At 41.6% G+C, this 26,904-nt stretch overlaps 1 protein-coding gene across 2 annotated transcripts in view; it reads right to left on the bottom strand.

Moving 5' to 3' along the window:
* The window catches only part of LOC143334376 (thyroid hormone receptor alpha), a 106,647-nt gene that overhangs the window by 31,155 nt on the left and 48,588 nt on the right, over positions 1–26,904 (bottom strand). For both annotated transcript variants that reach the window (XM_076753152.1, XM_076753154.1), the window contains exon 5: positions 2,541–2,769. In XM_076753152.1, coding sequence (XP_076609267.1) covers positions 2,541–2,587 — 47 coding nt within the window. In that variant the 5' untranslated portion in view covers positions 2,588–2,769. The remainder of the gene's footprint in view (positions 1–2,540; positions 2,770–26,904) is intronic.

The following is a 26,904-nucleotide window of genomic DNA, read 5'->3' as shown; positions in this document are numbered from 1 at the left end:
GTGCTGACAGCCAACCATCTCCTAAAATATTCAGAGTCTTCACGGTGCAGTTAATTCTGACACACACACAGAAATAGACACACATACACACACCAAATTCTATTTTAGCATCCTCTACTCCAGGCTGTGTGAAGTTTTTCATCAACATCTGTGTGTGTGTGTGTATGTGTGTGTGTGCATCCAGAACGCTCCATGACTCAGAAATCACAGAGGGGAGGGGTCAGGGCATGAGGCAGCGCTCACAAGAACACGTGCATGCTCAATGACACTGAGAGACACACACACACACACGCACATGCGCACAAACACAAAGCGACAATCCCCTGTTGTTGTCACATATTGAGGCGTCCTGAGCTGTCCTCTGCTTTCTGTGGCTCCATCTGCCCTCACTGTTCCTAATCCAGCTCTCTCCTCTCCACTAATCCACGCGCTGTATGACGCATGCATATACACACACACACTCCTATAGCTGCATACATGCACATGCAAACACACAAACATCTCTTCTGGCAGACAAAGACTGATACACCTTCATGCACACAGATATGTTCAATAATACAAACCCATCTGCTCACACAAGGATACACACACATGCATATGGCACACACTCAAACCAGAGAGGCCTCTGCCAAAGCCTAATTACCTCCCCAGGTAGATGCTACTTTAACATTGTGCTGGCTAGATCGCACAATGTCTGCACGAGGGAAACCATGGTGATGGCTATACCAGTGGTCATGGGGAAAACCTCTCTTTCTGCTGAAAGCATCAGTGTTTTGGTATGAATAATGATTCAGGACAAAACGCAAAGCTTGGCTTGGTGGCGGTGCCAGGTGAAAGGTCACAAGGGCCCCAGAGTTGGTGGGGTTCTGTCTTTCTGGAGTGCATGCAATACATTGACATTATCAGCTATAATAATAATGTGGTTTCACACAAAGTTTTAGTAATTAGCAAAGAACAGTCTGGGCCCAAGATGCATCAAAAGTATTACTACTTATTTATAATAGTTTATATTCTTCATAACTGTCAACCATCACAACTTTAGCTACTGAGATACTTTAATATCTTGCTTAGCTAGCTCCTGTTGAAAATGTGGAAGAAGTAACTCTGAATTGGTCAGCTAACATCAGCTGCTACTGGTAGCACCATCTCTTCAGTAATAAACAAAAGCTCACATCCTCACCTAGCTAGTTAGCCGGCAAAGTAGGTAGCATGTGTAACCTTGTTTAGCTAGCTAAATAAAAGGACATGTTAGCTTTGGTGTTTGTGCACTGCATTTATTTACATCAGCAGCCCGTCGCCGGTTGATTCAGACTTAGTTTGATGTTGTTATTGTTCTTGCTAACAGGATGCTAACAGGAGCTAAGTGGCTAAATCTGTAGTAGCAGATGGTGAAGCTTGCTAAATTAAGAGGCAGGGGTTATGTGATTAGCTGAAAAGTGAGAGCAAGTGTCACAACATAAAATGTGACATTATGAAACACAAAATATCTCAAGAAATTAAACAGAAGTAATACAAAACTCTAAAAAAAAATACACACTGTTATTATGAAAATAAGAATGAGCAAATAACAATTCATAGTAATGAGCTGAGTTTTAGTAATTTCTTAAAGTATTTCACAAATTTTTGGTTCATTGACACATTTATTCATGTGATGTGGGATTTAACTTGCTCATTGTTTGTATTCACGGTGTTCAGGCTCTGAAGTCAGTCTCTGTGAATGTATTTAATAAGGCTATTAGGGCAGCATATGTGTGTGTGTGTGTGTGTGTGTGTGTGTGTGTGTGTGTGTGTATGTGTGTGAAGGCACGTGCCAGAGAAACAGAGAGTGCACAGCTGGCAGTGTGATGAATTGTTCTGCCTTCCCTTTTACCTCTATTAAAAATCAGCCCCCCCATCTCTCCTTCCATCCAGTCAGATTACATCCTTTTCTTTATCTACTTGTATAGATTATGCTGCACAATCACTCCTCTGACATTAATCATTTGTTCATTTTCTATTCTCCCCGTCATGAAAGCATCCGGTCAATGAGAAATGCTCCCACACCTCTGCCCATCCTTGCATTGATTTCTCCTCTCTATATCATCCAAAATATCTAAGCAGCTGCATGATGTGAAGTGTTTGTGTGCGGACTGCGAGGACTCAGATGATTTGAGGTTGTGTTGATGCAGCTCTGCATCAGTGTGTACTTTCATCCATCCATCAAGCCTGCAGCTATTCTTTCATCTGTCAAATCCACAGTTAATCTCTGCTTTCCTTTCATGTTGACATCAAAGATGGACACACACATGCACATGTACAATCCATCACATTTCAGTCAAAACACACACACACGTTAGGTTTTCATTACTTTTGCAGACATTACATAGACTTACTTTCATTTCCCTCACCCTAAAATTTAATGATTTACATTATGGTGACCTGCATTTTGTCTCCACACAGTACAGCGAGTCCCCACAATGTGACTGTGTAAACAGATTTATGTCCCCACAATGCGAGTAATACATGGGCACACACACACACACACACCCTCTCTGTCTCACCCTTTCTCATCTCCCTCAGATGAGTTGCTATCCTGCTTGTTGGACATTGGCTCCACGCAGTCTCAGGCCCGTCCAGCAGCCAATCACAGGACAATGAGGCGGACCTCGACCTTGCCAGCCTGTTCAGCATTCGCCGACGGCGCCTTCATTAGACAGCCATCTGAGAATCTGGGCGACGATTGGCTGGGAGGAGCATGGTGGGCAGGACATCAGTGGAAGCAAAAGAAAGCTGGAGAGGAAGAGAGAGACAGTCAGGAACAGACACATGGTGCCATTACCATTTGTACAGTAAATGTTACACTTTAAATACACACGTGTCATATACATATACAATCTATTAATGTCATCACATGGTTGGATTTAATGTCAAAGGGAGGACTAGGCCTTTTAAGAGCTAAGCATCAGCTAAGGAAACCCTTTTCAGGCTGCAACTAATGACTATTTTCACTATCAATCAATCTGTCCATTATTTTCTTGATTAACTGATGAATCCTTTGGTCTGTGGTATGAAAATAATGAAAAATGCAAGTCACAACTGCCTCAACCTGAAGGTGATGTATTCAAATGTTGTTTGGTCAACTGAAATTCAAAAACATATTCAGTTTTCAATGAAACACAGATAAAAGCAGCAAATCCTCACACTGGAGAGACTTAAGACTTTTCTGCTCAGATAAATGACTTTCACAAAACCATGTCTGAGGTGAAATTCGGAGGAGATAAAGACCATCAGAGTGAAGCTTGTCTTGTAGGACTGCACGGCGGGGCTGAAATAAAATCAAATGTGCTGCCATGTTTTCATTTTAATGTCACAGTCTGGCACTCTGCACACCCACCATCCAACCTGTCCACCTCCCTGCTCCATAAATGTAGTGTTTCATTCAACTCAAAGAAACATTGACAGCTTTGCAGATATTCCGTCATAAACCAAAGTACAGTTACAGTTCATCTTGAGAGAGACATGAATGTCAGTATCTACTTATTTATTAGTGCATTTTATTACATACATTCAGTCACTTATGTCTTTATTTTATCATTTCTGTCCATAATAAGTCTTTGAAATGGCATATTTAAGTCTTTGTGTATTTATTTCACCAATTATACATGGATTTCTTTATTTACTGATGATTGAGTCATTTTTCACCTTCCATTCATCCTGACCTGGAGGCAGAGTTATACAAAGCTGTCCGGCTCAGTGAGAACACAAACAAGGTGACCCACAAGGCTTAACCCAGTATTTGAGGAGGGAACAGAAGCCCTGCTGGTTTAGTTCAGTTTGTGAACACGCTTGCAAATTTTCGAGTTCATTTCTTAATCATATTCTTAGATTTTGTGTGACAGTAATCTGCTTTGAAGGAGTGGCTTCAGTTCAGAGGGGGAAATTCTTTGAGCGCAGTGAGAGCTGCTCTGAAAGAAACAAGAAATCAAATCATCTTCATCTCTGAGGTGCATCAGTCCACAGGTCAGACTCTTTGACCCGCTTCATTCTTTCAGTCCCTCGTTCGATGCCGTCATTAGACAAACGTCTGCTTTCACAATACAGCCTTCGTGTTCACCTCGCTCCATTCACCAACACAATCCTGCATCTATTCGAGGAAACGGACTCCAGCCAAATCTAATTTACTATAAGCTACTTACAAGTCCTCGGAAAGGAACTGCGGGTGCATTGCGCTCAGCAGTTTTAATGGGTGTTTTTTTTTTTCACCTTTTTATTCTGCCTTTGGGGCTAAAGTTCACAGCTACAGTGTGACAATGCAGATGAACAGTGAAGGCAAATGTAAACTTTTTGGCCAGGTTGTTGTGGTTTCATGGTGAATTTTTATTGTGCTGAAAACACATTTACGCTTGAATATTCCAGCCTTGCTCAAATGATGTAGAGATAGACCTGACAGAGTGAGGGGGAAATGGATAGAATTAAATAAAATTAAGAAAAAAACCTTGACTTGCAGGCCAGATATAACAATATATTCTAAACATATGTGGGGGCCTCGTAAAATTTAAATAGGTAATATAAAATAAGCTTGAGAAGGTTGTTTTTCTCTTGATGGACCAATGAAACAAAAAAGTAGAAACAGCAGCCATAATGACTTGTAGTGCGATTCTGAGTTGACACTTGACACATGCAGGGATTTTTGAATGTTTTCAGGCAGCTAGCTATGCTCGAAGAACGGCGCTGTCTAACATTGGGTCAGTCGGTACGTCTAACACTTTGTTCCACACACACACTGGTACTATTCAGTTACAACTATTCAGCGTGTTTGCATCCTTTAACGGCTTCTTTATACAGTATACTGTGGTGATTCCTATTGTTAATGGCAGCGTCAGCGTTTCCAGCACAGGACACACATTTCGTACCACAAACTAGGTTTCACAGGAAATAATATACACAGTGGACATAATGTGATTTGATTGTGGGTTCAGTATTGTTGAGTACTGGCAAACTACTAACACAGGTAAGACTATTAATACTTTGGAGTTTACGCCAATACCAATATTTGGGGGTTGAAGAGAGATTACACCCATGCTAAAAATCCCACTTGTGATGCCACCTAGTGGCATACTCCATCCATGAGATCCATCCATGAACTGTAGCACCTCACAATGCACCACAATGACGCAGACCTCCTCTTTCAAAAACAGAATGACTGAACGATCAGTATTTGTCTTTATACCATGACCACAGAGGATACTTCACTCTGGCTGGAGGCTGTGAGTGAACACTCTGATATCTTATCACAGACATCAAATCAGATCAGAATCCAAGGAAACGACAGTCTGAGCTTCTTCTGTTGGCTGAATGTTTTGGCTCTTGACTCTAACAGACAGGCTTCTCCTGCAATGCTGTCCAAAGTTTAACAAAGTTATCCAAAAATAATGCAGTCCTGCTTATTAATCATTGCTAACTGTGCCATGTTTCTACAACGGCACGGTTCAGAGTGGATTATCCTGCTAACACCATGGACACTTGCCAGAGATTAAAATATTACTGTCTATTCAAAACTCATGATCTTTTTGGAGAGCTACTGTATCCCCGTCAGAACCATTTAAACACCTCAACTCACTGACTTCATGAAGTCCAAGGGGAAGTCTTCAGACATCTTGGTTTGTCTATCCAACAGTCCAAAACCCAAACATCCTCTATTTACAATGATCCAATCAGAGGGAATGTAAACTTCTTCACATTTGAGGAGCTGGAGCCTGAGCGTTACTGCTTAGAAAACTGCTTACGCATTAATAGATAATCAAAATAGCTGCCACAGGACAAATTGATTAATCAGTTCATCATAATAAAGAAAAACGTTGCCCAGGGCTGCGAGAAAATATTGAAAAATGTCTTCCGTTAGAACAAATTGTTTGTTCTTTCAAACCAAAAGCCCAAGACCGAAGATATTTAATCATGAAAGTGTTGTAAAACAGAGAAAAACTGCAGACCTTCAAATCTGAGAGGCTGGAAATGTGGAAATACTTATGAAAGAGCAAAAAGTTTCTGTTTAATAAATGACTCGAATGACTCATTGCTTATGAAAACTCTCTGTAATTAGTTTTTAGTCAATGGACTAAACAACAAATTCTAATTCACTGACTTATTGTTTCAGTGCTGATGCCAACCAGGGCCACTCTGACGCTCTGTGGCAGAGGTATGAGCTACGTGAGGCGCCAGATCAGACTTGCTTGCAGGATCAATTCTTTGTTTTGGGTCTCTTTATCTTATTGGAAATAATAAAAAAGAAAAATGAAGGCCCCTTTTCTTTATAAGAGCATCTTAGAGTTTCATTTCTTCCACTACTTTGTAAGATTCGGTTTTAATGCGGCCGGATATTGAACTCACTTGAAATAAAGAAAGCTGAGCAGCTGAGCTCCACTTCTCCAGATGTGACAGTAGATGGCATCAGAGTGTGAGAGATAGACGGGCCATGGCCACACATATCCAACACCAACAAGAAAAACATCTGATATTCAAGACTTGATACAATATTTTGATTTTGATACGATATGAAAACTATCAGTTTGGGCTGGAGTGCTTCCCAGACCTCAAAGCAATATTCTGTCCAAGATGTTTTCAGATCATAAAAGTTGAAGAATTATGGGAAATACATAAGAAAACAGAGAGATTTCTAATAGTGAATTAGTCTCTATTGCCACTAATACACAACACAGTACCATACAAATCAATGAAAATCATTTGATCTTGGGAAACTTACGAGTTCAATGTGGAATGAAAGAATACTCATGATCAGTAATAAAGAAAGCCAAAGGAAAATTGTGAACAGATATTTTTCAACCCCAAACAGCTCAAAACATGTGAATCTGCAAACTATCCACATGTCCTTCTGGACCAAAGTGTTTCTTTTCATAAGTAATCTTTTGGAGGTGTCCTTGCAAATGAATGCCAAAACTTCAAAAGTTCAGAACTCCTCTGAAAATTCTATTAGTTAAGGCAAGGTAATGTACGACTACACGCCGGCTCGACGAGGATGCAGCAGATTAAGAGATGTATGGACACAGAAACATGACTGAAAGACGAGGAGTACAAATGAAAACTCGGCCTCAAACAAAGGGAGAGGTGAATGTTCATGCTGTCATAATGCAGATGAAACCACCCACTCGTCATTTACATTTCTGATGTCTGATCAGAACTTCTCAGAGCTCAGTCTCCATAGAGTTCATTTAACTCACCATTATTACTACTGCTCCTTTATTGGCCCTAAGATTAGCTGAAGTCAGCTAAATAATTTGAAATCTGGATTCATAGAAAAATAGAAGCTACAAAAAAATGGGCTTGAGTTGTAGCCCAAAGCTAACTGACTCCAAGACAACATTATACTTCACGTTTACATCTCTACAAGCCGCTAAATTATGGAAAGCCTAGATTCTTTTTCAGTTAATTATACCAAGAGAAAGTACTCTCATCCATACAGGCTGAAGCTGACTTTGAAAGCTTGAGGTTCCACAGGGTGATGACTTCAACACACCAATTAGCTACAGGATTTTTCTGTTGATGCAAAACAGTCACTACACTTATGAACATCTACTGGACTCAAGACAAACTCTGAACATCTGATTCTGAACATCTGCATGCAAAAAGGAAATACTGCTCTGATATTAATCTGCTGCATGTTTTGATAATATGAGCCGTGAAGCAAAGAACAATTCCTTTTCTTTGAGTATGGGTTACTGCACGTTCCCTGCTTATTAGATCTGACTTTTGAGATCATGTTGCAACACACTAGCGCTGAGAACAGCGAACAATGTTCCGTTCGAACCACACCAAGAGTCAATAATAACTCTATTACAATATGGAAATACCAGCACTTCAAAAGGCATTAAATGAGCACTCAATGGTGAGGACACAGAGTCCCTTTAAAGTGCTGAACTTCACTCTGCTAGTGTTTATCATTCTAGAACAAAATGTAAGTTGTTGTTCCTTTATGCTACTCACAAAACAAAGATTATATAAATGGATGAATAAATAATAAGTTGTAAAAAAAACTATAATTGGTGGAGTGTGGAGGATGAATGGGGGGGTCTCACAGCCTGAGGGAAGCTGCTCTGTAGTCTGCTGGTACAGCAGCAGAGTGAACAGGCTGTGGCTGGGCTGGGCATCATCTGGGCTCTGCACACGTCACCTCACTGACATGACTGAAGCTCGGTCGTTGGGTACCAGTGATCCCGCTGTGGAGCCCTGCTGTCCTGGGCCGTGCATATCGCATGCCAGTTTGGAATGTTTCCAATTGTGATGCTTTCTGTTCTCCTCTGTCAAAGTTAACACGGGAATTTTGCTTCCTTCCCTTTCCTTAGGAAATTATTCGTTAAAGCTGCAGTAGGTAACTTGTTTAAAAGTAATTTTTGTCATATTTGCTAAAACTGTCCCTATGCCCAGACAGCAGTACATGAAACATGCAATCTGTGAAAAAAACGGCTCCACTGGTCCCACCTACTGTTCCTACTGCGATTTGCAAGAATCCACCGCGTCTGACACAAAACAACCAATCAGAGCCAGAGGAGCATCTGAGAGAGTGTCTGACATCTGTCAATCATTACTCACACACGCTGTGAACCGCCCCCTCCCTCCGCTCATGCTGCCGGCTCAGTCAAACAGCTCTGTGAGCGGCATCAGGAGGCTAGTGAAAGCTATGGCGGAGCAACAGCCACCCGCAAAGGAGAAACTGCCCAAACCGCTGCTGCTAACAACAGCACATACGGCTAACACAACAAATAACCATAACGCTAATATGGTGATTGTTACAGTAACACTCTGCAGCACGTACGATATGTTAGCGACTGTGATGTAGCGGCTGGGCAGAGTTAGCTCGTTTCCCATGCTAAGGCTAGCGTTACTGGTTGTCATGGCAGCCGCGCAGATGCCACAGGGAGGAGGGGCTTTTGCAATTGAATTTTAGCAAAACGCGATGAATTCAAAATGAGACAGTCAGTTGAAAAAAGGAGAAACACAGAAATTTCAGGATGTGCTGAGAAACTCACCTCAGTCATCTTCAACCCAGTCAGACACAGACACACACACAGACAAACAGACAGAGGGACAGACACACACACAAACATATACACGCACGCACACGCACACACACACACACACACACACACACACACACACAGACAAACACACAGACAGACAGACAGACACAGACACGGACACAGACACACACACAGACAAACACACAGACAGACAGACAGAGGGACAGACACACACAAACATATACACGCACGCACACACACACAGACAGACAGACAGACAGACAGACACAGACACACATACACACACAGACAAACACACAGACAGACAGACAAACACACAGATGGACAGACACACAGGCAAACAGACAGACGAACAGACACACACACACACACACACACACACACACACACACACACACTTGGTGTAAACATCATACAGGGCCATGGGTGCATACAGATCAATGTACTGTGTATTCACTACAGACAGATCAGTATGTACACTCTGCTGTGTACATACTGTACCAGTCTGTCTGGAAACAGGACTTGGCAATTAAGAGATCTGACATGGGTATCACAAAGTGCGCGAGCACACACACACACACACACACACACACACACACACACACACACACACACACACACACACACACACACACACACACACGCACACACGCACACACTTGCGGTCTATTCCAACTGTCAAACACACACGTATGCACCTGAGTCTTTGTGAAACATACTCTCCCCACCACAGAAAGTCAAAGCTGACACAATCTATGTGCAAACACACACTCACATACGCGCACACACACACCTGCCTCAGAGTAGGCAGGTCTTGGATGGTGTCCAAGCTGATTAGATGAAGAGAAGAAGCAGCACAGCATGATCAAAGATGACTGTCTGCTTCCCTCCCCTTTTTCCCACTATATCACTCACCCTTTCTCTGTAATTACACCAGCAGTACACACAGAAAGAGGTGTAAAAGGAAAGCTGCAAAATATTGCTAGTGTTTTCATTTAGCTCCAAGTAAGTGCGTGCGTTCTTGGTCCATGCGAAAATCCTCAACACAACTATTCTGATTTTCAATAAGCAGGATGTTTTCTTGCCTTGGTAACATTTCTAGGGTTACTGCACACTTCTCCAAGCTAAATGTGTGAAGGAAATCAGAGAACCCACACATCTGCATCTGTCATAAACATCAAATTTATTTGCAAAACAATTTCACCTCATGGTCCACTGAGTAGCTCCTCCGGGGCATTCAGTCGAAGCACACTGAGCTTGTCCATTTGTCATGACACTGTAAATGTTCAGAGCACCACACACTAAACTAAAATGAAGATGTTCATAGTTGATCCATGTGACAGGACTGAGAGCTCCAGAACAGCCACTTAAAGGCCTTTAGGGTGAGATCTGTCATTGTCCAACCAGGTGTCTTTCATTACCTCAACTTTTCAGGGTTCAAAACACTTATTTTTGCATTCTGTCAAGATAATTCATATTTGGAAGGCCCAATATACCCAAAAACCACCATCAAAACTGGAAACCCCTCCATCATTCAAATAGCTACTCACAACAACAACAAAGGAGAAGTTTGCTCTTGCAACTGTGTCTCCTGAAGGAAACACTGGTCCAGAGTCTGTCGCTGTCTGATGGTTAGCATTGTAACAGCTGATGTTTGGATGTCTGCTTTGCAGTTCACTGAGTGCTTATTAAACATGGATGAAGCATAATATAACTGAAGTTATGAATACTGTATACACTCCATATTAGCTGATGAGTATCTCGGCTGAACATGTCATGTAGAACCACATCAACTGCTGCATGATCTGTGGGGCTGAAGTCTGGCAGATCAGTAGGCTTCGACGTGCTGAGGGCAGGACTTAGAGGGTAAAGCCAGGGTAACACGGCTTTATTCAGGGCGAAAGGATGTTCTGGGCTAAGATGACTTTGTCAGTGCAAACAAGTTAATGATTGTTGTGAGGTCCCAACCTGTTTCTTTACCCTGACCTCGGTCACACTGCACATGGAAGCACTAAGCATGTATGTTTTTGTCTGCTTGGGTGCAGTGTTCAGCAGGCTAATGTTAAAAGCTATCACTCGCTACAGATTGACAGTAGACAGTCTGCAGCCATGCTGAAAGCTCTGTGAGGCTGCACAGTGGAGCTAAAATATCAGCATGCTAACCACACCCATGGTGCCAACATGCTCGTGATGCTAACATTCTGATGCTAAGCAGATGTCATTTTTTTTTTTTTTTTTTTTTACCAGGATTACCATCTTCGTTCAGTGTCATAGCATGCTAATATTTGCAAATTAGCACTAAACGCCAAGTAAATCTTTAGTTTAGCAGGTATTTTGTCAAAGTACCGGGCAAATCCAAGATGATGACGCTCGATGCTCAACATTCATCCTGAGGGGGGTGTGAATATCTGAGTATCTGTACCAGATTTCAAAGTAATCTGTCCAATAAGTGTTGAGCCAGTTCAAGTAATACCACAGACGTCATCCTTATGGTTGCTAAAGGTTTCCTGTGGAGCAAAGTTGTAGAGGATACCATCCAAATGTCATGACATTTCACTAAAATCCAGAGGTTTTTAGTGAAACATATTGACAGATAAAAACATCAGAGCCACGAGGAGACGGTAACCTTCCTCAAATGAATACACAAAACAGATATAATCATCGTTTGCCCCTACATTTTGCTGCAGATGCATGTCCTGCCCTCCCTAACCCTAACCCTCCACATTCACACATGGTGAAACTGCCTCTTTGCTCTTCTCAACCCTTGGCTGTTGTCTATTTTCACTACTTTAATTTACAGACAGTGAGTGTTTGAGCTAGGTGTGTTATTTATTACTTGGAAATGCCATCAAATGGCATATGGTAAGTACTATGTTTGCTTTTTTCTCCTGCTTGTATATCCACAGGTTTTAACACACTAAAAATATGTGTATATGAATGGAGAGGGGAGAATGTCAGTGCAAGATCGTGTAGGAACATTCTGAGCCTGAGTGCTGCCAAAAATGTCCCTGGGGTAAACGCTGGCACACCCATCCCTATGATGCAGTGATGCAAACAGGAAGTGCCATAAAACATTCAATGCTGATCTTGGAAACAGCAGTTTGACAGGACAATCTGACCTTAAGGTCGACTTACTAGCCCTTTCTGGAGCTTTCAGCAGTCTTACAGTCAGCAGATGGAGTCGTCGTGCTCACATGAGTTGATCCACTGTATTGTTACGACTTCATATCCTTTGTTTTTCAATGGTACAGCTGCACTAATCAATATTTTTACACGTGCAATGGATCAAACGGTCACAGAATTATCAGCTGACTCTGCAGTTCCACTCAGCTCTCCCAATGTTTTAGCGTCTTTTTGGCTCATTGTCTTGAATTTCCGGCTTGCAGCTTTACTGTTTGGTTCACTCTGACCACTCTCATCAGTGTCAGATTGAGGGAAAATGTTGTGTGCCCACTGCTCGTTTTCACACACACACAGACACACAGACACACACACACACACTGTCTGTGCAACCTCTAGTATTATGAAGTAACAGAATGGAGCATTGTGCCTCAACCCAGACAGAGAAGATCACAGCAACGTGTCTGAATGTCATTTTGGAATTATTGCTGCCGTCAGCCTTTTTATTCCTCCCACTCTCCTTTAACCTGACGGAATCACCACAGTTCATCTGATGTGATATTTAAAGAGAAAGTTTCTCCTTCAGCCAAACCGCTCTGTGCGTGTCGCGAAACAGTCTAAATTTACTTATTAATATTTCAAACTGACACAGAAATGGAAATAAGAGTAAACTTCATTTCATGCCGCTCCCTCCTTCCTCAATCTCTTTCTACTTTATTTTCGCCCTCTTTCTTTCCAATCCCCATTCGCCTCCGTGCCAGCGGCGTCGTGTCCTCCTCCGTTCCTCCCTCGCTCTACTTTCATTCTTTTATTTACAGCAATCATCTGCTCTGTGTGTTCATTGTTTTCCCCGCTCTCATTGACTATGTATGGCTGCCGTTCCTCTGCCAGCAACTGTAATTACCGACCGATGGCAGAGTGAGTGAGTGTGCGTGTGTGTGTGTGTGTGTGTGTGTGGATGTGTGGCTGCTTTTATGTGTGCATTTCTTAGCAAGTGCATATATAAGTGTATTTATGTGACTTTATGTCCGTGGGTGTCTGCCTGCACACAGCTGTGTATGTACTAATGAGTTACCATGCATATCCCCCTGATTCATGTGTGTGTGTGTGTGTGTGTGTGTAGGTGTGTACTTCGGAGGGCATGTGAGTGTGCACATGTTTGTATGTATGAGGGAACACTGTCTAGCTGCTTATCTCTTGGGAGCTATAAAAACTTGCCTCTCTTGTGTGCATTAACGTCCATTTTATATCTCCCTCCTGTCAGACTGAGACGTCCCCGCTCATCTCTGTGTTCTATCTCGACTTGTGACAAATAGTATTTTAAAGTACCTGTGTGGGTTACAGGTGATGGGTGGATAATGGAAGCGCTACTGTCTGTTAAATGTGACATTTTCTGGGCAATAAAATGTGATTTCCCGCTGAAAGGGATAAATCGGCGTCATGAATAAGAAATGACAAGAAAAATGGGCAGAAATGATCTCCACTCAGCAAGTCACGGCAATATTTTAGGCTTTTTTTGAAGCCGAAAATGGGGGAACGGAGGAATATTACTTGGAAATGTTGGTGTTGCACAATATCCAAGTGAGTGTGTGAGCAGGTGCTAAAGTAGTGGTCAAAGAGCAGCTTAAAAGCCTGCTGTAGCTTGAAAGTACAACTAGCGTTAAATATGAAATGTATATTATGATTTGTTATAATAACGCTATCGACTGTAGCCGAGCATAACCTGGTATTTATGGCAATGTTAGCTCGCCTTATGAACCGTTTTGAAAGGAATTTTGCTGACAGGTTTAAACACTTGGTTTTCCTACATTTCCCACGGCATATACGCTCTCCCTTTGATCTCTGCAGCTGTCTGCAGCCGCTCCGTGCAGCCTCGCAACTCCACTGTGTTTCAAGGACGCAACCACAACCTGAAGTATTTATTTATGCTCCGAGTCTATTAACCTTTTTACAATATGCACGTAAATGTGAGGTTGATGCCTGATAAAAAGGCCCTCTTTCAACAGCCACAACTACGCACACACGCACACACACAGACACACACGTTTCTTGACCTCAGCTGGATTTCACTCCAGTGTTTATAAGCTCTCATCTCCTCTACTGAATATCATCATTCACGCTAGTTGTGAAAGCTTACTTGCTGGTGGTAACATGCCTCATAATACAGCTATTGTAGTGATATTACCAAAATGTCATTATGTCTTATTAATTAATTATTAATGTGACATGTTACTTTTGTAATGTGTAGCTTAGTCAGCATTGTTTTTACCTGACAGCAGAATTAGTGCCACCTTCATCTCCATCCACCAGCTGCAAACTAACAAATTACTATTTGGTCGTTTGCGTTTTCTCTGAGTGATTTTCCAGAAATTGGTTAACATTTGCTATAAGTTTTAATGGATGCTTGGCTTTTTGCATTTCACTCGCACAATCCCAGCTGCCTTTTTCACCGGCTGAAAGTGAAGGTGTACCGCTGACACAGGCACACAGTGACCGTGGATTTAATGTTAAAGTTACTCTTTAAGCTCAGGACACACGCCCGTTGATGGACGTGCACACAAGCTGTCGAGGGTGCTGACCCTGGTGCTGATTCTAATCTGAGCCGTCCGGATGCGGTAAACCTCACCCATCTGCTCATCTACACAGATTATCGGACAGAGTTATCTTACTTGATATTGCAGTTACTCAACAAGCTTTACGGACTGACTTCAGCTGGTTTAACCACAAGGTTCTGAGGAGGTTCTGTTATTGTACAGGAAAGCTCACTGAATGCAACACTGTCACACTTGTGCTTAGCAATTATTTGCAAAATCTAGTCTTTTTGTGTCCAATCAGTCCAGACCAAGTTATTAAATCTCCACTGACAGAAAACAGAGCAAAGGAGCAAACTGGAGAAGCCGAAATGAGCAAATGTTTGACAATTGACTAATCGATTACTAAAACAGTGAAAAATCTTGAGGTGGCTGTAATGCGAGCAGCTGGTCCTAAGGTCAGAGTAAAGTTTCAACCTTTTAAACCAGCATGGATGAGAAGGCAAACACCTACAAATCTGTCACGGTCCAGCCCAACACTTACCTGTGCTGCAGCTCTTCAGCCACGCCCCAGACCTACCCATCTGCACATCTAGCCAATAGGCTCATCAGGAGGGTATTTAAACAGCTCTGTCATTCTTTCCGGTTGCCAGATTGCCCATGCTTCATGCCAGACTCTCCAGCGTTCCCGCCAACCTGATCTCCGGTATTCCACCTCGCCTGATTCCTGACTACTCTGCCTGTCAAATCCCTGTGTCTGCAGGTGTGCAGATCTCACCACCTCGGTGGTATTAAAGAGCATATTCCACCACGCTGAAATCAGTCAGTGATTTCCGCGTTCCATCCGCTTTCATCACAGTAACTCCGTCTGAGCCGGCTCTGTGCTCAGCAAGGCACAGTGTTACCCCGGGTGTCTGTTTCCCCGTATTCCCCGTAAACTGGACTGCACTGCAATTGGGTCCTCCACTACAGATCCATGACAGCTGAGGCACCTCAATCTGCTCAGGAAGATCATGTGATATGATTGATAGCTCCAGAACAGTTAACACATGGAACAGTTGATGATTCATTTTCCGGTGACCGACTAATTCATTGATCAACTAATGTTACTCAGCAAGCTTGTATCTGTCTGTTGTATCTTTCAAACTATGCACCTTGCCAATACTCCCTATCCTGCTAAGGCCACACCTGACACATCTTCTGCACTTGGATTTGAAAATTTAAAAAGTTGGAAAATTCTATTTATGAGTGAAGAGATCATCTCCATAGCTGTGGAAAGACCAGTAGCGTTATTATTCATTGTTTCTATACATCCCCTTCTCGCATCAGTCTGCACTCCTCATGAGGGCTTTTACCAGGCAGGAGAAAAAGAGTGAAAGGAAGAAAAAGCCTCAGGTTTTTATCCTTTCTCAAGAGGCTATTTAATGGACCTTAGCAAACGAAATGTGCAGCTCGCACACTGCATTGATACAGCATAATCATCTGTATGACTGAGCAGCGAAGGCTCACGCAGAGCTGTCACAGCACTGTGTCAGTATGCTGCATAGCCTTCACTTCCTGAGGTCTGGACAGATGAAAAAAAATTCTGGATCCAAAGTTGATAATACAGATGAAACAATCAGCTAATCAACTGGTTGATCAATAGGTTGAATGGCAGTTTTGATAACTGATTCGTTGTTTCAGCTTCTCAGATGTGAGGATTTGTTGCTTCTCTGTGTGTAACATCATTACAAACTGACTACCTTTAGATTTGCACTGTTTGGGCTTTCATGTCATTTTTTGTGTGTCATTTTTTTTATATTTCATTGACCACAGGTTTTCAAAATCTGACGATATGGACTGTCCTCAGACAAAGAGATAATCATGCACAGGAAGCATAATGTGGAGTCGGCGAGTTAGCTGTGGAAACAAGTTGAGCCCTGTTTTTTATTTATGTATTTTGCCTAGATTTGTTCCTATTTTGGCAAACTGGTACAATTCAAACTATGCTGAATGAGCTACTGGCAGTTCCTGTTCGTACCCATGGATGTACATTCAGCAATCACTGGACAACTTTGACGGCTCACACACACGATCCTATTCTGAGGGAGTGTCCTTTCCTCTGATTTCTAAGTAGGCGAGTGGATGCAGAGGGGTTTAAAGCACCTTAATTGCCTCCAATAGTGTCACAGCCACTGGTGTTACAACAACAGCTGATCACACGTCTGTAAACCAGCCAAATCGACGATGGCCAAACTACAATAGCTAACTTCCCGCTGTGTTCAGAACACCAGCATGCACCGGGCCCCTTAACCTCACACGGTATCTTTACCACACATCTCTGCATCTCTCAGTTTGAAAAGCCAGTAATAATGTGTGATTTTGAGTCATTTAGTTGTAAAGAGATATGTAATCGTGCACATCCAGCGGCCTGAGGCATTGTTAGGACACGGAAAGCTTCCCTTTTTCTTTACGAGGTCTGAACCGCAGATAAAGCCCCTCCTTTTTTTTTTAACGTTAAAGTGCACAACGCTTGAGCAACACAAGTACAAGGCCGTGTCGTAATGTACACATGTAGGAATGTGGACGTTGGCAGGCAAGTTCAGGCAAATAAGACACATTTGCATTGAGTCGAATAATAAAAACACTGCCATAAAAAAACGTGTTCTTTACAGCTGAGATTAAAAAAATCTTTCCATGACTCATTTACTTAATGATAGTAACAACAAACTCTCTCACACACACACACACACACACACACACTGAGGCAACATAAAAGCAAAGACTGACCTTTTGAAATCAAAGCTCTATAACTTCCTCTCTCCTCTGTCTCCATTTCCCTGCAGTCTCTCATCCTCCACCTCTCTTTTGTTTCATCCCCTCCATCCTCCCTGTCCTCTCCCTCTCTAATGATCAGCCAGTGTGAGGGCTGCCAAGAATGTAAGTCTGCCATGGTTGACCTTCCTTTCGCCTCTCCTCTCTGTTTATGTGGATGTGTTAGAATGACTGCACTCCCCCTCATGTCTCCACTGTTGCTGTTATTCATTCAGCAGAAGCTGTGGCCCTGCTGCAGCTGCATAATTGACCCTGCTGCTGAAAACATGTAGGAACAATCATAATCTGATACCCCGTCTTGTTGCCCAAGCAAGGACAAAAATAGGGCTGAGTATGGAGATGTGATAATAACAAATACAACTGCATTGCTTTACAGCTGTCCTGTCATTTTAATCTTCCCTCCTGGTGCACTTTTACAGCTTCACTTTGTTTTACTTACTGAAATCTCTCTGACAGTGCTGTTTTACTGTCCATCCACCAGCATCCCAATGTGAGAAGCTCTGACTCTAAATGTTCATGTTCATTCATGCTGCCTTCAAATCTATATCAATCAACAAATCAAAATCAACAAAAATAAAAATAAAAAACCAAATTAACAAAAAGTATTCTGTTCACCATGTCAATCATCATAACTTGCCAGTTTCCTGAGAGGATGGACAACATATTTGCATGGGAACATACTGAGTTCAGCAGTTGGAATTTTTTTTTTTTTACGCTCCAGCAGCTGCCTCAGGGTCTTTATGCAAGCCGCTGTCCTCTGTTATAACACCTGACAGCGTAACATCACCAGCTGTATAACTGGCATGATCTCTTTACCTCCTCCCACCGAACTCATGGACCGCTTCACCATCTCGCAAGATGCTTTTTCTTCTCGAATCTCATTTCATGTCAAACTCTCTTTGTTTCTGTCACAGTGCAGCTCCGCTCTGATGACACATCGTCGCTGTATTCATCTTTTCAAGCTAATGTTCATCTTCAAGTTCATCTGCTGAAGAGGTAAAGTTTCTCTGTGCTCACACTAAATCACAAACAAACTGGAAGCCAAACATGGTCCCATATGCAAATGTGAATTTTGACTTTTTTGGTGGAAAAACCACATCCAGCACAAATTATGATTATATTTTATATATACATCAAAAATATGTTTAGAAGAATTTCAGTGATTAATCTGGTTGAAGAGCCTCAGTCTCTTCCTGATATGTACAAGAAAAGAATGTGTCTTTGTGCCATGAAGCAGTAAGGTAGACGAGAAAATAGAAAATAAAACTCAGAAAAATGCACAAATTTCCAAAAATGACCTGTCTGCTTATGATTTAACTGATTTTTAAAATCACAGTGTTAAATGAAACCACAGGATCTTGCTTTCATTAAATAAACATTAACCAAGACATCATAAATAACTGAATTATTTGAGCTTTATGAAGTTAGAAACCCAACAACTCCATGCTTGTGTGCTCCTCGCTACATTTATTTTCTCTGCCATATCTGGAACACAATCTACTTAAGGAATTTTGCTGCTCAGAGCAAATGATTCTATGACCCCGAGGACACAGCGATAGTGTGGATAAAACCTGTGACTATTCTGTTATTGGATGGACTCAATAACCTCTAGTCCAGCCTTCTTCCCTCTGACCTCTGCTTCCCTTTTAATCCTCTCCTTATATATGACCTGGAATTCCTCTCTCAGCTCCTCACCCATCCAATCTAATATTTGATATTATCAGTTTAAGTCATTCTGAAAAGGCGATGGTGACTGGAATTGAGAAATAAAACCAGTGCGATGCAGAATCCCAACACTGCCAGTGTCTTGATGCACATGAGCTTCTCTATTTAACGTTTTCCTCTCTGTTGTTCTCACAGTATTCACCTACGCGCAGCTTTTTAAAAGTACACGTCTTAATTAACCAAAAGTGTGACAAAATACATTGTTTTGTCATTGAATAAATAACTACATCATTATCGAGAAATGACTATAATTCAGTCATATTCAATGACTTGCATGTATCTGTGAAATCACACACTAGTTTCTGATTGGTTAAACAGTATCCTCTGCCCCCCAAATCTCTTCTTCATTAGGTTTGTACTTGTTTCACTAACAAGAAGCATTTTATATTCATTAGCAAATCTCTGTCAGTCGGTAATGTTAGCTAACGTCACTGCTTCTTAAGTCTCTGTCAGTAATGTTAGGTAATGTTACTGGTTCTTAAGTCGTTGTCGGTAATGTTAGCTAACGTCACTGTTTAAGTGGTTGGAAAACAGAGTAGATCTTGGATGTAATCTGTATGAACATTACACAGTGAGCATAATGTTGCATAATGTCACTGACTTAACCAGAACATCTATGAGGTTGGGTAAAGAGACTACATTGCAAGCTTGATCACATCCAGTGTGTTTTACTCCCAGGCTTCAATGAATACAAATGGGTTAACACAGGTGTTGTTTTATCTTGAAATATGGCCGATATCTCTTCAGATTTTGACTATCCACTGTCTTTTCAGTTACTGATCAATGAGGATGTGGTGAGATGACAACAATCTGTCAGATTCCCTTAGTTTATACAAGCTGCAACCTGGAACACAGCAATGAGATGACATTATCCTTTTGATAACATCATTTGATCTTCTCACCCTGACCGTGACCTAAAACTACAGTGGTACAATGTGGAGTTTTCATTAAGATGCCGCTCAACATTATTACACTGTCAAAAATGCTTTTAAATACCTTAAAGCACCATTATTTAAGAATTGGTAGTTTTCACCCAGACAGATTCATACTGCAATTCAGTTACACACCACTGTCAAGGTGATTTACAGTGGCTCCAAGCAGGACTCTGATCTGGATCATATTTTATGGAGGAAATATTTTCTGATTTTCCATCTGATGTCCTCCAGCTGCTCCGCCTCAACAGAGTTTGCTGATGGACAGATAGCTTTGCTTTTTGAAAAACTCACTGCTCAATGCTGATAACTGTACTTGCCATTAGCTGACTAGCTCGGTTAGCCTTGCAGCTAGCCGTCCTTGCTGACTCTGCTGTGCCCGCACTGGGAGCTTGGAGTAACAGGGTGTTTACACCACAAGCACAAGAGCTTTGCACTGATTGGAGGAGGAGGTGGGAGGAGTGGGCAACAGAACCGGGCTCAACAGCCTCCCAGTGAGCACGGCCAGCCCAGACCTGAACACAGCCTCTGAGGCCAACGGAGGTCAATTTAACAACGATGGTCATCATGTTCATGACAGACGTCATATCATGGTTATGACGATGTCAAACATAATGTTAACACTTATCTTAACCATCAGTTTTATATAGTATAGTATGTTCTGTACTGTCTCACTGGCCCATTGTTACTCCAGCACCTAAACCCTGTTATAGCTGCTATATATGTCATAGTACTTAGTATACACTTGATCACTAAGGTTGCATGGACTACTGACAAGATGAAATAATAATCTCATGATATTCATCCATAAAGCTCTGCTGTTACAGTTCACAGTCAACTACGTAACATTAGATATGCCATGTGTACTTTCAATGAACTGCAACCTGCCCTCATGCTAGATGTGCTCATTCAATTGTAAAGCTTCATTATCTGTATGTAAAGAATGTTTTTGTTCATTCTTTGTCGATTGTCGTTGTCTGACCTTTTAGTGTCAGTGACACAAGCTGATTGTCTGATTATCAATGTTGGTTCTCAGCTCTCTCTTGATAAGTGGGTGTAATGTTAATGTTACTTCCTGTCAACAAATGTTCATGTTTATAGGAATGACTGAGCCGTTCAAATCTTCAAGATATTCGCTTCAGTATATTGTTATTGATGCTATCCAACATTCTAGCTGCTTGTCTCAAGCTAACACACACAGTGAGCCCCATTTTAGTCAACAGTGATTCCAGCTTCTGAATGATGCTGCTCTGCGGTGACAATAAGTCAGAGTTTGAGAACGACTACTGAGTCAGTTGGTTGGATTACTACAGAGCAGAGAGACATGTGTGCTGTGCGCGTGAACTATTAAACAGTCTGTTGTAAACAGGTTAACAGTGCCTTTGACACTAACCTCGCAATAGACAAGAACAACATCTGTAACTGTGTTGACTCTACACAATAAAGATAGCGACAGCTGCTGCCTCAGAATGCTTAAAAGACATAAAAATAAAAATGCATGGCAAAACGCTCTTTACTGCTCAGAAGAATTGTAATGAAGACTGGAAACGGGAGAAAATAGAATTAATAAAAGAGGCACATGTAAAGGAAAAATACAGACATTTGTATCTATAACATTTGAAAGTAAATACCAACATCTGTTACCCCCCACATCTCCCATACACAAGCAAATAAGCAGATTAAAAAACACAGCCAAGAAACATTCTGATGATGAATGATAGGAAACGCTTGTTTAGATATTTAGAAAAGATACGTGAAGAAATGGAGACGGTGCTATACACTTGATAAAATGCATGTGTAGCTCTGTCCATGGCCTTCTCCTAACATATCTCTCCCCACCAGTCCTTCACTACAGAAGGTCACCCAGTGTGAAGCCATGCTCAGAGCTGCGGAGGTCCCTCTGCACTGAGTGGGAAGGTGCAAAATAAACAGTTAAACTGGGAGGCAGTCGCTCTCAACCTTACCATGGAAACATCCAGCACCACGTCAGCAGACAGAGGCACTACTCCCTCAGCTGTTGGATCATATTATGTGCTGCTTCTCTGTGAATACACAACATCACCAAAAACAATTAGGAATAGAAGCTGGTAATCTTAGCTCTGCATGAAAATGGGTCATGACTCATTCACAAACTCACTCACTCATGTGTCCCGGCCTGCAGATCCCGCAAGTTCATTTCCTATATTTACAGGTACTAAACTTTCACTTCATTACATGGCATTACCTGATAGTTTTGATGCTGTCTTAAGAAGAGAGAATGCTTACGTTTCTGACCATAACAGCCTTCTCATTATCATTGCGCAATTAAATTGGTTATCTAAATCTCTAAGTCTCCAAATATTGTATCATTTCTACTTATTTCCACATCGCATGTGCACACCCTTCACATGTGGTCTTGCATTGCGCTGTAGATACATATATCACATACTGTGATCATCTGTTAGCTCGTAAATCTGTCAGAACTCGAGAGACCATGGGTGTTTTTTTTTCCATATCTTGTCTTCGAGCAGCAACCTCTGGAGCCGAAAAATGAAGCAAAAGTCAAAGTGCCAAAAACTGCATTTTCCCGAATTGCCACTGTCTGTGAGGTCACTCGGTTCAAAGAACTAACACAGCACAAACATGTGCACAGGCATTATAATCACTCCTACATGTTAACACTGGGAATTCTTGTGCATAGAAAGGCAAATCAATTCCTGCAGACCCCCATACCATAATTCCAAACTTTACAGCAGAAATAAACATGTTTACAGCCTGGTATAAAAAAGTTTAGTCTTGATAGGTAATTTCCCTCTTCATGACAGCTGTACAGGGGCGAATGTTTACAGAAATCACTCCTCTAAATTCCATTAAAGCTTAAAGTTATGCATAATTACGAACATGGCTGTTTTGAGTGACAGCTAGCTGCAAGCTTTCAGCAACCAGGTGCCACTCGGGCCGCCTCTGCTCCACCCACGCTCAACCTCTTAGCCCATTTTGGATTAGCTGGAGTTTGGTCTAGTCACTTTCAAGAGGCAGCACTGTGGAGCCACTGTCATCAAGCTTCCCAACGGCTCTTCAGAAACATATGTGTGACGTTTTATATCGACTATGGTTGTCTCTTCATCTTCAAGGGCTGGTTTCGTTTTCAGCGAAATATATGCTGGATATTTCAAATGATGTTCGATGTGCAGCTCTGTAGAACAATTTTCTCTCTGTGTCTGCTGGTGCACTATCCTCATTTGCCACAGGGAGCATTTAAAGGGTCACTTAGGTAATTTTTAAAACAAGTTGTGTTATTGTAATGTGGGTCAGACGTGAAAATCCTACAATACAAACTCTGTGCACTGCATCAAGACCTCACATCTGTTTGGATATTTTCAGTAAAAAAGCAGAACAAACTTTTCTTTTACTGGGCCTATAAACATTTCTACAGTACAAACAAAGCTTCCAGCCACCATGACGGCCACATGACGGATTGAGCAGGAGGTGAACAGTGTCATTTAAAGTTAGGCCTCAACTCCATGTCTTGTTTATATCTACCCAATCATTTTGCAGTGTGTAATGAATGTGCCCTTCAAACGCTTTAAAATATAACTTCACAGTGTTACACTTAATTGGAAATTAGCTGCCATTCAGCCTAAAAAATACTCAAAACAAACTGCAAGATGTCATATTTTATAGGAATTATTTCCTAAGAGATTTAAATTCCTGATATGTAAAGACTTAATTCTGCACTGTCAAATAAAGACTAAAGAGAAACTGCAACAAAACCAAATTAAAGCTTCATGTTAATTATGATGGATTATCCAGGCCTGGAAATGAAAGCAGCTTTTTGTGAAGAGGGGAAAACAAAGGCTGATAACTGCAGCTACGTTACGAGCTGGAGTGTGCGCAGAAAAATGAGTAATGTTAAGAGGGGCCTAGAGGACTTCTGATTTGATGATTGTTGAGGATGATTGTACTGTAATTTTTTAGAGCAACTCTGAAAATGTGGGGGAGTAAAATGGATAAGTGCCAACATCCTTTTCCATGACCACGTCCGTGAAAAACCAGAACAATCGACTGTGCACTAAACCCCTTCCCCAAACAGTGACTGTTCTGTTTGTGGGGTTACAGGGTACGTTAAAAAAGCTCTGGTGATAATTAGCACATCCATTGCGTCGTATTTCCTCACTGTGTGTGGAAGTCGGTCCTGGGTGCTATCAATTACAATTAGTCATTTGGCAAACGTTTTTATCCAAAGTGACATACATATGAATTCACACACTGATGGGTTAAGGTTAAGTATCTTGCCCAAGGATACTTCAGTTGTGGACTGCCAGGGATCGAACCACCAACCTCCTGATTGGTGCACAACCACTCTACCTCCTGAGCTACAGCCACCCCTGTCAGAGTTTAGGGTACCATTAGCAGCTCTGTTCTGCTCCTTCTTGGATTTGGGGATATTGACACCTGAGCAACCCTGGCCAAAATCATCAGTTAGTTCTCATCCTAAAGCCTTTTAAAAATAAAACATGTTGTTTGAAAATGTGAACAAATACGCTAAGCAGCCAAACTTACGTTTGCATTGAAATAATGGTGTGCTTTTACTTTTTTCCTCATTGTATTTGATATCGGGATGAACTAGCTCTACACTGCAATACAAGAACAGCACTGTTTCCTTACTGACATGCCTTGAACCTGGATTATCAACATGCTAACTCTGTTCCTTAGACATGCAGCTTTAGCCTCCGCCTTTTCACACTGTATCATGTATGCAGGCGTCACGTGCATATTTAAGACCCTTTGACAGGAGTCTCGTTTTAAAATGTGTCAGCTAGAAACATTAAAGGAAGCACTTCAGTCTGTGCTTATATTTTAAGAAAGCCTTCAAATTATTAAAATGTTATACGAATGCATGACATTGTAATGGACATTCTGACATTGTATGATGAAGGTAAACTATAGGTAACATTTACTCTATGTTTAGCGCAGTATGGGTAGTCTGTGTTAATTCAGTCTGTGCTGTCTTTGTATTTGCACACATGCTTCTTCATATGCCTATATATTGCTTTGATTGAGAGCAGCAGGTTGACATATGCAAGGGGACATTGGATGAGGGGGAACAGGGATATATGACACTGGAGGAATCATCAGCCAGTAGATTGGCTAATCAACTCTGCATGGCTGAATATAAACTGGAGCATCTCCACAAGAGGACATGAGGCACATGGAGAGGGGGCAGGCAAATCACATCACATGGAGATCTGGCAGACATAAATCTGGCAGTATGAACAAGCAGACAGACCGCTTGTAGGTTTTCCAGTGATTTGAAAATTCCTGGAAACATATCACTCTTTTCTTTCTCGTTTATTGCCATGAAATAAGTTTGATGTTCAGCACAGAAATGTGGATGAGCAAGAGATGGAAAAACAACCATACTGAGCGGCTTGTTGTGTTTTATTTAGAGTCATCTTATAAACCTGAGTGGTTGTGTGGGAGCATGTGACCATTAGGGCCGAATGCTGGGAATTGAGATCGAGATCTCTTGGAAAAAATACTTCGTACTTCTACAATACTTCCACATGCCTCATGAATTCTTCTATATAACCGTTGTAGCTACGTTCCAACTTCAAGATGGCATTACCATTGGTAAAATATTGGATCCAATTTTCAGCTGCAGGTTTTAACTGGCAGCTGTGTGCCGAATGTTGTTAGAATCCGTGGGTGCCAACTTTCAAACCCACACACACAAGCTCACCGTTAAGAGGAAGCCACTTCTTGATGAAAATGTATTGTTATAGAGGATATTTGGGTACTTGCTAAACATTTCACCACTGATATTGGCCCATTAATGAGAGCACAAAAATCTGTGTGGCTTCAGTTGGTTGATGCGCACACTCATAGCGCTCTCCAAAAGTACAAACGCTGTCGAGTTTTGCCCCTTTCATTTATGAAGAGAAATTCAAGGCATTCAGAGCTACGTTCCCTGCAAGAAATCTTTTCAAATCCTTTAACTGCAGTGATCATCTTTATGGTTTTGTTTGCAAGCAATTTCACCAGGTTTTCAATCTTTTGTTTGAGGCACAGCAGCAATGTTCATGGACACTAAGTGCAAGCATTCAAATGATCTTTCTACTTTCTACTTGCTATATGCTGCTCTTCACTCCGATTTTGACTTGGTAAACCACCAGTTCTCAATTGCAGAATTTGTAATCCTCTGTGTTCATATTTACTTAAAATCTTTTTTTTTTCTTTGTTTAACCACAATTTATATTAGATTATATTTCCATCAGTGTATTATCAGTGCATTTCAAGGTCTGTAGCATACAGCTACAATAGCTGCGCGGTAGCATTATTCAAGTTTTGAGAGGATGTCTTTGTTGCAGTACACATGAAAATATATATAATACACAAACGCAGGCAAACACTGGAAGACAAAACACAGATGCTAAAAATCTGGTTTTAGTTTTAGGTCCTGGTTTTAGTGCTTGGAAAAGCACTTTAGGATGAATTTCCATACACATACAGCACATTGCAAAGTGCACAAAACAGCAGTAATCTAACATCTAACCAGTGTATCAGGCTTCATCCCACCTCCTATGTCAAACAGAATGTAAAGCCAGGACTAATATGACTGTCTTGGTTGCATACCGCAGCTGAAAGTCTTGATCTATTTACTGTATAGGCATATCTCTATAGGAGGACAGCTGACAGCAGATCGTGCTGACACACTGGAACCAAGCCTGCCAAGAACTCCATGTCCATCCAAGCGCCATTCAACATGTC

Source organism: Chaetodon auriga, chromosome 16, assembly GCF_051107435.1.
Source record: "Chaetodon auriga isolate fChaAug3 chromosome 16, fChaAug3.hap1, whole genome shotgun sequence".
NCBI lineage: Eukaryota > Metazoa > Chordata > Actinopteri > Chaetodontiformes > Chaetodontidae > Chaetodon > Chaetodon auriga.
Note: the sequence above shows the minus strand (reverse complement) of the source record. Positions and strands in the feature narration are given on the sequence as shown.